Below are 13309 nucleotides of genomic sequence, written 5' to 3'. Positions count from 1 at the left end.
CACTAACAATGGGAAATTCGAATGCCTATGATCGATACGTTTAGCGGTAAATTTAATAAAAATGATTTCACCGTTGAAATCGATCGCTGTTATACAAGTTGATGATAATATAACGTTATAAAGTTTTATTAGCCAGCTTCAAAACCCAAGAACAGCATGATTATTACTTCATCTAGTTATTACTATACTCGTATTGAATCTAAATGCAACATCAAAAAACATTGATGTTATTTAATTTATTAGGATATTTAAATACATTCTGTTGAGTACAAGTACAGTATTTACATTTCAACCATATTATTCAGCTCATGTTCTTTTTACATAGGTTCTAATTTGTTTTGACCATTCACATGATTGTATGCTATAGATACAATAAGCAGAGGACACCAAATATATATGTAGGCCATATACTGTTAACTCTTATAATTCGTCAAACTACAAATGTAAAAATGACTACTCTACAAAAAACTGTACTGTGGACTGAATAACAGATAAATGCAGAACATGGTAAATCATTTTTTGGGTAAATAAGTACAAAAAATAAAGCAAACACACACAATATATGTCACTCTTCCCACCGCTGTGTTGCCAGTGGTAATAAACACGAGGTCACATATTTCCCGTGTGTGTCTGGTCTGCTGCCTGAATGTACCGGTAAATAAGAAAATACTTGGTAACTATAACAACTCTACATTGTTTGAGATATGTGTGCTATGCATTTCCATCATTCACTGTTTTTTGTTTTTTTTAAATTAGCAGGAAAATAAATATACCCCGGATGCACTTGGGAACAGATTCTGGTGTAACATACATTCTTATAGCATCTACATGGTTTGAAATGAGAAAGAAAGCACTCAAATATTGTAGTTGATTGTGTGACTGATCTCCCACAATGGCTCGTCCGTTCTACAGCGTCTAGGTTTGATCTCCTATCGATTCACACTGGGTCCAGCTCCAGTCCTGCTCCTACAAATGTAATGAAAGTGTTAATGGCATAACAGTAAGCAATACAACACTCACACCTTCACAACGCACCATGATGCTATACTCTGGGTCCCGTGTAGTTTCTTGCAGCAGAGAGGTAAGCTGACTCAGATAATTCTCATTCTCCTCCAGTAACTGATGAACGCTCTCACTTAAAAGGAAGAAAATTATTCCACTCAATGTCACTTTTCACACAGTGAATGATTGGAATGTGAGATTTATAAGTAGACAAGAATTTCTCTTCCTACCCGTCACATGATTGTTGTGTGAGTGACTGTGACGGAGAACCGGTATGAGCCTGAATACACAAATAGTTGCTGTATTAGCGACGCGTTTGACTAAAGCACGTGTCATTTTTAGTGTTTTCTTATACTGACACAAGCGATCTTGAGAAGGAACCAGAACTCTTTCTGCCTCTTCATCTGCATCTGCACCACTCCCGCCTCGGCATTTTTGATGTCCGTTACCGCCGTCTCCAACTTCGGGAACAGGTCGACGATGCGACGCTTACAAACCAGGATTGTGCTGTGGGAGCGGCGGACAGCGAGAGATGAGGACGACAGCCGCTGGCGTACGGACGAGCCACACTTTGTCTGACAGCGAGTGCTGGGATTACCTCAGGTGGGTGTACAAGTCTTTCACCACCCTGTCTTGGTTCTGAACCATCTGGAGAATGACCTTCAACATGTCCGAACTGTCGCTGTAGCCATGTGGAGGGTCTGGACCTGCACGAGCACACGCAAACATCTAATTACTGGAATTGCAGCGTTGTGGTTGATTTCAGTCCATCAGCCAAAACTTCACGACACACGCCTTCGTCCCCAAAAATTCATTTCAGAAAAAAATAAGACTTTAAATTATAGTTGTTTTTTTTTGTCATAATGTCATTACATGCACTCACTTTTACATTTAGCCTTCAGCTGCTTATAGAGTTCAATCGCCTTTTCTTCCCTGTGAAAGACAAACAGACAATCAATCGATGTTAAAGGAGAAATGCACATTTTTAATAAAGTCTGCAGCATAAAATAAAAAAAACAACAGATTGTTCTGTTTCAGTGCAAATAATAACATTATTATTGTAATAACATTGTAACAAAATGAATATATCCTTAAAATAATCAATTCTAAAGATACGGACAGCTGTTCCATCACATCCACTTGTCTTCTGGCAAACGGACTCCTTTGCAGCTCCACAATTTCAAAATGTACAGCCACGATCTCTTCGTCCAGATGCGCCACATCTGCAACCTAGAGCGAGCGACACGTTGAGTGTAAAGGAGCGCAGGTGAATCTGGGCCGTGGTACTATTATTATTATCCAATTATTACGAGGCACACCTTCATAAACTCGTCGGCCTTCTCTTGATTTTCCTGCCAGGTCTTCAGTAATTTTTCTGAAGCTGAAGAATAAGAATCAGTGGCAGAATCCTCAGAAGTGGAGCTATGTTTTAATGCTTGACAGTAACAGCCACTCACAGATTCCAGTCTGTCTCTGCTTGCTGTACTGCTCCAGGTCTTGCTGGATACTGGTCTTAAAAAAAGCCAGTTTGGCCTGGAGCTGCTGTGAGTGGGAGAACAGCAGGTTCTTGTAGCGTGTGAGGTTTGTGTTGTAGCGCAGCAGGCTCAGTCTAAACACAAACAGAGGGTAAGAACTTCACACAAGTACATGGAGATGTGTTGGGGCACTTACATGGCGGCCCGCTGACCCCTGTACAAGCGGATGTAGTCCTCCTTTAGTCCACAGATGTAGCTGACCGCTTCCCCCCACACCTTCCTCAGTGCCGTCAGCGGTAGCTGGGTCTTTGTCTCCCTCACTGAGACGCAAATTTACAAAATCACAACATCAGCAGAGATAACGAAACCCTGATGCATCAATAAAAATGCCGACATTCTTATTCAAATAATAATAATGAGGGTTTTGTACCTATAAAGTTGACACTGTCTGGCAGAGGCCTGGCAGTCAGTGGTCCGGAGTACTTGTTCAGGCTCTTATCGAACAGGAAAACAATGCAGCTGTCGCAGCCTTGCTGAAAACAAACAGCAGAGTGAGCACGCTACGTTCGACCACATGTAAGAAACAGAAGACGCCATCTTCCTGATGTGCGTGTGTACCAATCCATCCGGCAGACACTGCGAGGGGGGTCGGCGTGGGTCCAGGGAGACGCCCGTCTCCAGCAGCAGCTCTTGACTCAGCGGGGGGATGTGTGATTGAGTCTGCGCCTCGAGGCGAAGATGCAGGGACTGCAGGTTCTCCTCAGCCCCCAAAATTAGTGAGTGCAGCTGGGCTGATGTCATGTCCAACACATGGATCACCTGCACACCCAAGTTGACATGTGATCATTCTACTGTGGTTCATTATAGCCAATATCACATAAAATCAATCAAATGATTGAAATATATCATTCAATTTAGGTTTTGGACAAATTTAGGCTACAGTAGCACCTTGGTTAAGGGAGAATTGCATTAATTTGTAACATTGGATGTAATAATAGTATAATATTAATAATGTCATATTTCTGATTTATTCTGCAGTCCCATATTAACTGCAATAAACTCTCCAGAGGAGTTTTTTTTATAAAAAGCATGTTAACCTTCAAGTTGAGAATATTCTGTAGTGCTGTGTTGCAGTACGGCTTATTTGTGTCAGCGTCCACTGTTCCGCCACGTGCTGCAGGGTCCCACAGCAAGAGCATCTGCAGAAGAGACTCGACTGGTTCCAGCAGTGGCCTAGAAACACAACCACAGTTCGAATATAAAAATGGCTGGACTGGTACACAACACTGGCCTGAGTAGGTTTCATTCCAACCTGCTGAGATTGTTGGGATAATGGAGATGTGCAGAGAATCTGACTTCGCCATTCATGTCCTCTGTGGCCATGATGTCTTTCGGTCCTTTGTTTTTCACTTTACTTGTCCTAAAAAAAAAGAAGCAGGGAATAAATCTACTTCAAACCTCAAATGCAAACATCGACTGTCAAATATCAATGAGAAATGAATTGCTGCAGCCCCGACTCACCACTGTACAGGCTGCATGTGGTGCAAAAAGGGCCGGAAGCCGCAAATGCATTCAAAGATCACGGTTCCGAAGCTCCAGTAGTCCACAGTTACAGTGTAGGGTTTATTCTCAAACAGCTCTGGCGCCTGGAAGACAGATTTATACACAGATTTATAAACAGAGCTTGATTGGGGAAGGAAGGATTGAGGAAACAATTGTGATCCCACGCTAACCAGATACTGAATGGTTCCAACAAAGGAGGTGCAAAGGCTGCCCTGATCCAAGTCTTTGGCATAACCCAGATCTATGAGTTTATGGACAAGCTAGAAGAAAACAGAAAATAAGCACAAGGCAGATAAGAATAGTAAACCCTTCCTTTACGAAAAATATTGCAGATTACATAGGTTGCATGAATTTTAAAACAGCGGTTTGTCTACCTTCCCATCAACCTCCTGCAAAACTATGTTCTCCGGTTTAATGTCTCTGTGAATGATCTTGTTGTCATGAAGATACTGGACACCAGAACCTAAGTTTAAAAAATACAATAAAAGATAAAAAATAATTATGGACATTCATAAAGCAACATTCTCTCACTGTTAAACTTCCACTACGAAAGACTCAACAGCATCTGGCGATTAAGACAGATTTATAAATAAAGTGGAATATATTCATATGAAAAAGTATATCTGTCTTCCTTATACTTGGTTTGGGCTATAGATTAGCTTACACACACTTAACCTCTTCAAAAGGTGAGAAAAGTATTACCAATGTCACTAAGCAGTGAGAAGACTTCACTCTCCTTTAGGCCACAACAATTTTCTGGTTTGTTCAAAAGCTAAATAAAGGACAAATGAGGTCAACAACACAATTCGTTGAGACGACGACTGAATGATTTATCATTATAAAATACCCACTTGGTACCTTGCGTAGGTCCCCCCTTGAGCAGTACTCCATGGCCAAAAGGGGTAAGTCATTTAATGAGATTGACGTCAGTTCTTCTGGGACTTCCCTGGCTTGAACCACATTTCCATGTTTGAGCCTATAACAGATCCCAGCACACAGAAAAGGTTCGGTAAGGTAGCAAAAAAACAAGATTTCTTCTTACTGCCAGTGAGGCCCACTCACTTCTTCATGATCTGAATCTCTCGGCTCCAGCGCTCTTTGTTCTTGGAATTCAGCTCCAGGCGGCAAAGTTTCACTGCCATCTTTTCCCCCGACTCCTGGTCGTGCAAAGAAAGGTAAAAACATACGTATATATTTAAAAGCCACATATGTTCCTTTTTTTCATTGTGCTAGCAGACAAAGAACTTACAAGGTGCTGGTACAAGTAGACGTGCCCAAATCCTCCCATTCCCAGTCGCTCCTTCATCTCCCAGGAGCCACAGAGCTGGCTCTGCTTCAGTGCAAACCTTTCCATCATCTACTGAAGCATTTGGACAACTGAGGTGGTCTGTAGTTATTAAAACACTAAATGTGTTACTGCAATACATATACAGCAATCACCTATGTGCATTGACTCAGGTTACACGTGTAGGGAGCTACACTATTACCCGTATTACATAGACTAGGGATATTTTTTTAATTATTACATCCTCCATAGATGCACTTACACAGAATTTGCTGTTTAATAAGTTATATAAAAGTTGGTTTCTGGTTTCTACAGCGACCTAATTAATAAGCTGCAACAGTTGCACTTTGCTCAGATTACATCGTGCATATCCCAGGAGGCTAAATCTTGGATTATTTTCCCCAACACCCATGTAACTTTTGAAAACACGAAGGATCAAATAAAAGCATCGCTTTATCGACTCACCTGGCCCAGATTGTCAAAGATGACCAACAATCTGCTAGCTTACGTCAAATTTCAAAACATCGTTTCGGGCTCCGGCTAACAGTGTGGCTACGAACTCGTTTTCTTAGTTATTGCTCATTAAATAAAAGCATTTACAATCGATTAACTATGAGTATGGAGCCCAATGTTGCAGGGATATCCTTGATATTTATCGTCAGTAAGCTGATGGAGGAAAGTCAACTCGCTAACTACAAAACTGAAAGTTTACAGGCACGATGTTGCTTCTGCGCATGCGTCAAGCCGCGTCCGCCTTTCTGCAGAATAGCGCCGCCAGGTGGTCAGATACATAATAACAACCTGCACCGTTATTTCACTGTGGGTATCATAAAGGAAACCATAAGAACGTCTGCTTGGCTGGCTTATTAACCATATCAAACAAAATATTACAATTAAAACAGGAACAAAATCTGAAGAATTCAGTAATAACAAATGTGTTAAGTACCTTCCGTAATCTATTTGATTTACTTAAAAAGCAAGCAATACAATTTCTCACTGTCCACCCTCTTTGGCCAGTTATTCAAATATTCTTAATCATATGAACCTCTGCTCCTATATTGCATACACATATTCCTTCAAATATACTTATACATTTTCTTTCAGTTATACTGCATTTGTTTGAGGTATAAATAGTCTGATATTCTGTGAGATTTGACTTATCTGGGTTATTTCAGGATTTCTCAAGCAACTAATATAAAGCCAAGTCAGAAGATTGAGTGGTTACAAACTGACATGATGATTAGGTGTGGTAATGCCCTGTGGTAGAATCTGCAAAATATTAAAGTACACTTCTGTAAATGTTCTCTCATGGTGCTGGTTTTAGCTCACTACAAAAGTGATAATAAAAACAACAAACTCGTTGGTACAGTAAGCAAAGCAACTGCATGTTCAAGTTTTCTTTTGGTACTATAATAAAAATATTTATCATATTGTATGCTTATTTTAATCTGCAGCTGGTATGCTACCCCTAACCTGAACAAAATCCAATCCTAATGTGTTTTGAGCAGGAGAAATACTCTTAATGGCTCTATCGCTCCTGATGCTTCACGATCATTTGACTAAGGTTATTTTTGCTCAGATATATATATATAAGTTGTCAGGTATTTATCATAATGAGGTAACCACATTTCTTTTTTTAGAAAAACAAAAAAACAAATTCGAATGAAATTTCTCATCCTCCCTTAAAAGGCGCGTGAATCATTTTTGCATTTCTTAGGTATTTCCCGTTTATCCTCCTTTCCGTTCTCTGCCGATTATTAGAATGATTGAGAAAAAAAAGCCTCAAGTTCTCTTTTCTGATTTCGTTTATTTACAGTTTATTTCCCTTTGATATATGTAACACCTCTATATTGGAAATGCAACTTTTAACAAACACATTTATTCATTTAATTCCAAATGAAATTAGAAAAAAGATGCTTTTACTTAAAAATGTTAAACTATAATAACTATAATAAACACAGACGAAAAACTTGAATCGAGCACGTTGAAGCACAAGCAGGTCGACAACAATCCACAGATGCTGGAATTCCCGACATTCAGTCATTTCTGTAACAGATCTTCTTGTGGTGGGACCCGTGCGAGGGTCTCAGTGCAGGCTGATATTGCAGGAGTACTGTAGGAGCCACTGCATGATGATGTGTTTATGGTGTGATGAAGCTGTTTCACAAATAAGGAATCATTGTCAACATTAGACCATGTTGTGCGTGTTTAGGGAGGAAATGTGAGTAAGGCGAATTTAGACGCAGAATTCCCCATCAATAACAACACAGCTTCTTATTGAAGAAGCAGTCCTGCAATGGAAACAGGGTTGAGGTCACGAAAGACTTCTGATTTAAACAAATAAATCCAAGAAATACAGACCAACTGTTTATCCTTAGATTAGATACAAATCGGATATTTTCATTCCTGTTTATGGTTTTACGAGCTCCTAATGACTAAAGCATGAGTCCCTGAACATGGTTACATCAGCAAGATTATCAGTGTTTACCTTTAGTTACACTAAAAACACGCACACAAGTCTGCACCAATAAAATTCTAAACGTTAATTGAGAGATATTAAGCCACTGTCTTAATATCTCTCAATTAATGTTAATGTAGGGCGACATTAAGACAGTGGATTATTTTCTAGTATATTCACATACGCCCTCTCGAACACATACATGTGATGTCAAAATGCGATGTTCACAGCGCCATGTCATTGACATGCAACTATTCATAACGTTCACTAACGGAAGCTCAGTTAGTTTCAGTTCTCACCTTTTTTCCCCCCAACATATACTGAAAAACATGACCAAGTTTGGGTAATTCTATATCTGATGAGTTGATGTGGTTCAAGGTGGGTTTTCAGCGCGTGTGTGTCACAGGACATGACCCAATCTTTAGTCAAGACTCGATTGGTGTGTGCGTGCGTGTATGTGTGTGTGTATCTCCCTCAACTCCTCCCACTTGCAGCCAGAGTGTTTTTAAACATGAGGGGGCCACCGAGCGGATCAGAACAACACGAGACCCGGGTCCTGCATCACCTCAGGAGAGCATCCAACAGGACAGTCAAGTCATCGTCTGGAAAAAAAACCCTAAAGAGCTTCTTCGGACCGGCTGCGTGACTGGTAGGTAACAATTGTTCTCCAACTCTCCCCTCAGCAAAATTGTTTTATTAATTCTAATTAGTAATTAAAGTTTCCTCAAAGACTATTAATCTAAAATCTGCAGTATATGGCACCAATAGAATCAAACTATCAACTTGATAGTGTGTTCAAGAACACTGACGTGACCTTTTCATTTGCATATCTAGACATAAACCACCCACCTGGATGAATGTTGCACTAATAACTGTAGAGATAGGGATGATGTTTACACTAGAAAGCACATCAAGAGCTCTCACTCTGGCACCAGTCCACCCCCCCCCCCCCCCCCCCCCCCCCCCGCCCTTTTTTTCCTTTCTGCAGAGATGCAAAATGCAGCAAAAATATCATGGGAACCGAAATTTCTCGTTCTCACCTTGCTGATAGAAACCATATAAGGAGCTCTGGGTGCCATTTTTAATTGCAGTTCTCTAATATGTGTCTCTTTTTAAACCCCCATCAGACTAAAATACTTTCATAAGCAGAAGTGAAATCAAGAAGTCAGATGAAGCTGTTCGTCATCCTGGTCATCTTTGTGGCATTCTGTAGCGATGTGGTAAGCGGAAATCTAGAGGACATCACTTCATGTCTGGGATGTGACTGACGTTTGTCTGTGTTGGTCTCAGGCCTTTTCAAGGAGACGGATGAGAAATAAACCGAAACCCTCAAAAACCTCCAAACGTAAGTAAAAATGAAAATTCTGCTTTTTTTCCCCACTCTCACGCCGATGAGAGCTGCTTTTAAAATGAGGCTGTGTGCAGAGACAGAAACGTGCTGGCCGGGAGAACGAAGCAGCTACACAGGAGACGTTTCCAAATCATCCAGCGGCAGACGGTGCCAGAACTGGAGGAACGTCTTTAACCCATGGGGAGATTCAAATGGGATCGGTGACCACAACTACTGCAGGTAGGGTTCGGCTCACCACCCAGAATAATCTAGGTCTAAAGATGATGTGTTTACTGATGTTCTCAACCAATCCTAGAAATCCTGACCAGAGCTGGAGACCCTGGTGTTACGTCCGAAGGGGAAGAAGAATCGTGAGGGAATTCTGTGTTGTTCCCATGTGTAAGCCTGACTGAAAATGAAAGAAAGTGAGTGTTTCATGTGGAGCTGTGTTCTGATCTCTGCTTCTGCTCCATCACAGGCCCCAAAACAACCGTACCCCCACGACCTGTTGCACTGGATACAGGTAGTTTGGAGTTGTTCTGGGTGTTGTTTTTGGTTTTTCTTTCGCTCTTCTCTTCTCTGAACTCATCCTGGGTGTCTTTGCAGCGCTGTCATGTGGTGAGAGGCAAGAACAGAGGACCAACAAAATCGTGAACGGCGCTTTCGCAGATGTAGAGTCACACCCCTGGATCGCAGCGATCTTTGGCCAGCGTTTCCTTTGCGGTGGTTCTCTCATCTCGCCTTGCTGGGTTGTTACTGCTGCCCACTGTTTCGACGATGGGTGAGAAAAATACCCTTGCCTTCTGCCGCTGCTGTATTTCTCGTTAATCCTCCTTTCCGTTCCCTGCCGATTATTAGAATGATTGAGAAAAAAAGCCTCACGTTTTCTTTTCTGATTTCGTTTATTTACAGTTTATTTCCCTTTGATATATGTAACACCTCTATATTGGAAATGCAACTTTTAACAAACACATCTATTCATTTAATTCCAAATGAAATTAGAAAAAAGATGCTTTTACTTAAAAATGTTAAACTATAATAACTATAATAAACACAGACGAAAAACTTGAATCGAGCACGTTGAAGCACAAGCAGGTCGACAACAATCCACAGATGCTGGAATTCCCGACATTCGGTCATTCAGTTCTTCTGCAGATCTTCTGCAGATCTGAAATATTTTCCCTCTGATATTTGTTCAGCGACGCCACCGACATCCGACAGCTCTCGGTACACCTGGGGAAGAAGGCCATCAATGAAACCAATGCAAAGAAGGAACAGGCCTTCTTGGTTGAAAAGCTGATAATCCACCAGCATTTCGACAGCTCCACCTATAATAATGACATAGGTGCGTACGTCTGTGCTGCATGTGTCAGTGGGAAGATAAAGATCAGCTTGATCTGTATTTGCCCTTGAATTTCAGCCCTGTTGAAGATCAAAAGGAGAGACGGGAGCTGCGCGGCGAAGTCAGCATCTGCACGAGTAGTGTGTCTTCCTCCTCTTCGCACTCAGCTCCCTGCAGGGTTTCAGTGCACCGTCGCTGGATATGGCCATGAGAGGCACCGTACGTACCACAGAATCAACGATCAGCTTCACCAGCGGGTTTGGGGTTGTTGGGATTATGGTCAGCATCAATTCCGTGTCTTTATTTCAGGGGGAAGTTACTCCCAGTACCTGAAGAAAACTGAGGTGAAGCTGATCTCCCAGTCGCTCTGTCAGAGCCCCTCATACTATGGAAAAAGAATCACTGACAACATGCTTTGTGCTGGGAGCCCTGACTGGACCACTGATTCCTGCACTGTAAGCTTGGGACAAAGTCTTTACCACGACTGTCATGCGTGTTTATATGCTTATATTAATTTTAGCCTTTTACCAAGCCAATGTCGCGTTTTGGTGGTGTAACCTTGGTGCGTCCTTGATGTGTATCTCTTAGCAACCTCAGTGCCTGATGTATTTTTAACTATACAATCATTCTTATTCAGTATTCTTTATTTCAATGCGTCTTCACAGGGTGACTCCGGTGGTCCACTGGTGTGTGAAGCCGCGGGCCGGATGTTTCTGTTCGGGGTGGTAAGCTGGGGCGACGAGTGTGCAAAGAAGAACAAACCAGGGGTTTACACACAAGTCACCAATTACAACAAGTGGATTGCAGATGAAACAGGTCTCTCTGTGTACACAAAGGGACTGATGTACCCCGAGAAGTGAAGGCCTGGGTGTCCCATTTCACTGACAACAGCTTTGTAGAATCTTGTAGTTTAGTTTCATAAGGAATTGCTGTAGCTTCAATTTAATATTTATTGAAATATATATATATATATATTGTTTTTTACTGCATATATAAAGAAATGTGCTAAAATTACATCATATTTATGCCTGGTCCTACTCCTATTTTTTTAACAATAAAAATATTTAAATGGAATTGTCACAATTTTTATGATCCTTTATCCTCAGTCTGATTGCAGTAGCTACTGTACGTCTCTGTCTCGTTCTAAAACAACGAACGTCATTGTCACATTTGACCACTGGAGGATGCTACAAGATAAGACGTGTCGACGCTGAACCCGTCAGCAGCAGACGCAGCAAAAATACAGTTCTGCACCAAAGTGGTGACGTTTTACCTAAAAGAACCTACAGAATACGCGTGTATGTATCATCACAGGAAGAAGGATGACGTCATAAAATGGACAGCATAGGTCTAAATTACAGAGCCATTCCATTAGAGGTGTGTAAAGCTGCAAACAAAGTTGCAAACAACAGGATAAGCTACAACAAAAATGGTGAATCGATGGTCTCATTTAAAGGTCACAACTATTTACCGCAAAACTTTTATTTTCCATTCAAAATCAACCATAGAGGTGAAGGGTAAAGAGCTAGCACGCAGAAAGTGAATGAATACCTCACACTGCAACTGTTCACAGTTTATGTATCCGTTAAAGTGACTCTGAGTTATCTAAATATAGTTTAAGGAACCGATTTTTCTCGACCTCCCCCACTTCAACATCTTTTTATTATGGCATTACTTTTTAATAACGGAAAAATGAGTTGTGAAATCCTTTAAAATGATAAAATGAGTTTCCTCACACGAGACTCATAAAGTGTTCGTCTGTCGCATGAAGGAGCTGATCTGGCCAAATTAAACAGGTTTATGACATATTCTGGTTTTCTACTCTTTTTTTTCTCCTGCCAGTGCAGCAAACTTTTAGGAAGCTGGTGTCCTCCCACAGGGAGTTACTCTCTCATGCCCTCCTGCAGGGGGCGCTCCTCAGCTCGAATAGTTTCTTTACTCGGCGTCTAATTGAGCAACGATGCGACTCAAACAGTCTCGTGAAAATTGCATTTTCAATTGTCCTTTGCTCACATCCTTCCAGGACCATGGAATATAGTATAATATAACGTGATATATGTGTTTCCCATAGCAAACAATAACAACAAATACCTTCGTCTGACTACACCGCTGCAGCCAACAGCCAATTCCACCGGTCGTTGTGTCAATCCTGAACGCACAACCAAGGAGCTCTGAAAGCAACCTGCTGCACTGCTCTCCATCAACATCTGTTTGGACAGTTCCGCATATACAGATGTTTCCCAGCAGAATCGCTGCAACCAATCAGACGCTGTCGTTCCCCTCTTGGTTACTCACAGAGAGCAGTTTAGTTTATGAGACTTTCTGGATCCATATATGGAGAGGAGAGGAGAGGAGAGGAGAGGAGAGGAGAGGAGAGGAGGGGAGGGGAGGGGAGAGGAGAGGAGAGGGGGCGGGGAGGGGAGTGGAGGGGAGGGGAGGAGAGGAGGGAGAGAGAGAGAGAGAGGGGAGGGGAGGGGAGGAGAGAGGAGAGGAGAGGAGAGGAGAGAGAGGAGAGGAGAGGAGAGGAGAGGAGAGGAGAGGAAGAGGAGAGAGAGGAGAGGAGAGGGAGGGGAGGGGAGGGGAGGAGAGGAGAGGAGAGGAGAGAGAGAGAGGAGAGAGGGGGGAGGAGAGGGGAGGAGGAGCAGGTTACCCTAACCAGGTGGACCAGACGCTCCAGCTTTTCTTGGTTTTTTACGTTTCGGACAAACGCTCCACCCAAAAAAGGAGAGCTGTTTTTCCTGACCTGTGTTCTTTAAAATATTCAGCTTGAACGTTCTGTATTCAAATAAGCACAAACAAAAACAACAGGCGCATGTGCTCATTTATTCATGCATTTGTTTAAACAATTAAACAG

The 13309-nt window shown here is 41.9% G+C and overlaps 2 protein-coding genes across 4 annotated transcripts; one reads left to right on the top strand and one right to left on the bottom strand.

Annotated features, from left to right (window-relative positions):
• Positions 1 to 221: 221 nt before the first annotated feature.
• On the bottom strand, positions 222 to 6064 carry LOC130533672 (inhibitor of nuclear factor kappa-B kinase subunit alpha-like). Of its 3 annotated transcripts, none has more exons than XM_057047285.1 (22): positions 5791 to 6064; positions 5290 to 5427; positions 5103 to 5197; positions 4899 to 5016; positions 4743 to 4812; positions 4415 to 4503; positions 4211 to 4300; positions 3999 to 4123; positions 3790 to 3897; positions 3575 to 3710; positions 3096 to 3296; positions 2908 to 3010; positions 2674 to 2797; positions 2460 to 2611; positions 2322 to 2383; positions 2123 to 2232; positions 1886 to 1935; positions 1601 to 1709; positions 1362 to 1509; positions 1233 to 1282; positions 1036 to 1135; positions 222 to 966 (listed from the first exon to the last, which is right to left on the bottom strand). In XM_057047285.1, the coding sequence occupies exons 2-22, from the start codon at positions 5395 to 5397 to the stop codon at positions 916 to 918; spliced, it is 2199 nt and encodes a 732-aa protein (XP_056903265.1). In that variant the 5' UTR covers positions 5398 to 5427; positions 5791 to 6064; the 3' UTR covers positions 222 to 915. The 3 variants fall into 3 exon arrangements, with proteins under 3 accessions (XP_056903265.1, XP_056903266.1, XP_056903267.1); XM_057047286.1 differs by having other exon boundaries at positions 5290 to 5397; positions 5791 to 6060; XM_057047287.1 differs by lacking the exons at positions 5290 to 5427; positions 5791 to 6064 and having other exon boundaries at positions 4892 to 5016.
• A 2210-nt stretch (positions 6065 to 8274) lies between these two features.
• Positions 8275 to 11529, top strand: plaua (plasminogen activator, urokinase a). Its single transcript, XM_057047347.1, has 11 exons — positions 8275 to 8432; positions 8911 to 9003; positions 9074 to 9128; positions 9209 to 9353; positions 9430 to 9512; positions 9592 to 9636; positions 9720 to 9894; positions 10313 to 10458; positions 10534 to 10674; positions 10765 to 10910; positions 11121 to 11529. Exons 2-11 carry the CDS (start codon positions 8953 to 8955, stop codon positions 11313 to 11315), a joined length of 1182 nt encoding a protein of 393 aa, XP_056903327.1. The 5' UTR covers positions 8275 to 8432; positions 8911 to 8952; the 3' UTR covers positions 11316 to 11529.
• Positions 11530 to 13309: the final 1780 nt, after the last annotated feature.

Source organism: Takifugu flavidus, chromosome 11 (genome assembly GCF_003711565.1).
Source record: "Takifugu flavidus isolate HTHZ2018 chromosome 11, ASM371156v2, whole genome shotgun sequence".
In the NCBI taxonomy this organism is placed as follows: Eukaryota; Metazoa; Chordata; class Actinopteri; order Tetraodontiformes; family Tetraodontidae; genus Takifugu; species Takifugu flavidus.
This window is presented reverse-complemented; position numbering and strand designations above follow the sequence as displayed.

What these genes read in the sequence shown, in the direction of transcription:
- LOC130533672 (XM_057047285.1), bottom strand. Translation starts at nt 5,397, where the DNA reads ATGATGGAAAGGTTTGCACTGAAGCAGAGCCAGCTCTGTGGCTCCTGG. An exon ending in TATCCCAACAATCTCAGCAG is followed by an intron (nt 3,711 to 3,789) that starts GTTGGAATGAAA and finishes TTGTGTTTCTAG; the next exon opens with GCCACTGCTGGAACCAGTCG. An exon ending in TCCTTCTCAAGATCGCTTGT is followed by an intron (nt 1,283 to 1,361) that starts GTCAGTATAAGA and finishes TTGTGTATTCAG; the next exon opens with GCTCATACCGGTTCTCCGTC.
- plaua (XM_057047347.1), top strand. Translation starts at nt 8,953, where the DNA reads ATGAAGCTGTTCGTCATCCTGGTCATCTTTGTGGCATTCTGTAGCGAT. An exon ending in ACCCTCAAAAACCTCCAAAC is followed by an intron (nt 9,129 to 9,208) that starts GTAAGTAAAAAT and finishes GGCTGTGTGCAG; the next exon opens with AGACAGAAACGTGCTGGCCG. An exon ending in GGTGACCACAACTACTGCAG is followed by an intron (nt 9,354 to 9,429) that starts GTAGGGTTCGGC and finishes AACCAATCCTAG; the next exon opens with AAATCCTGACCAGAGCTGGA.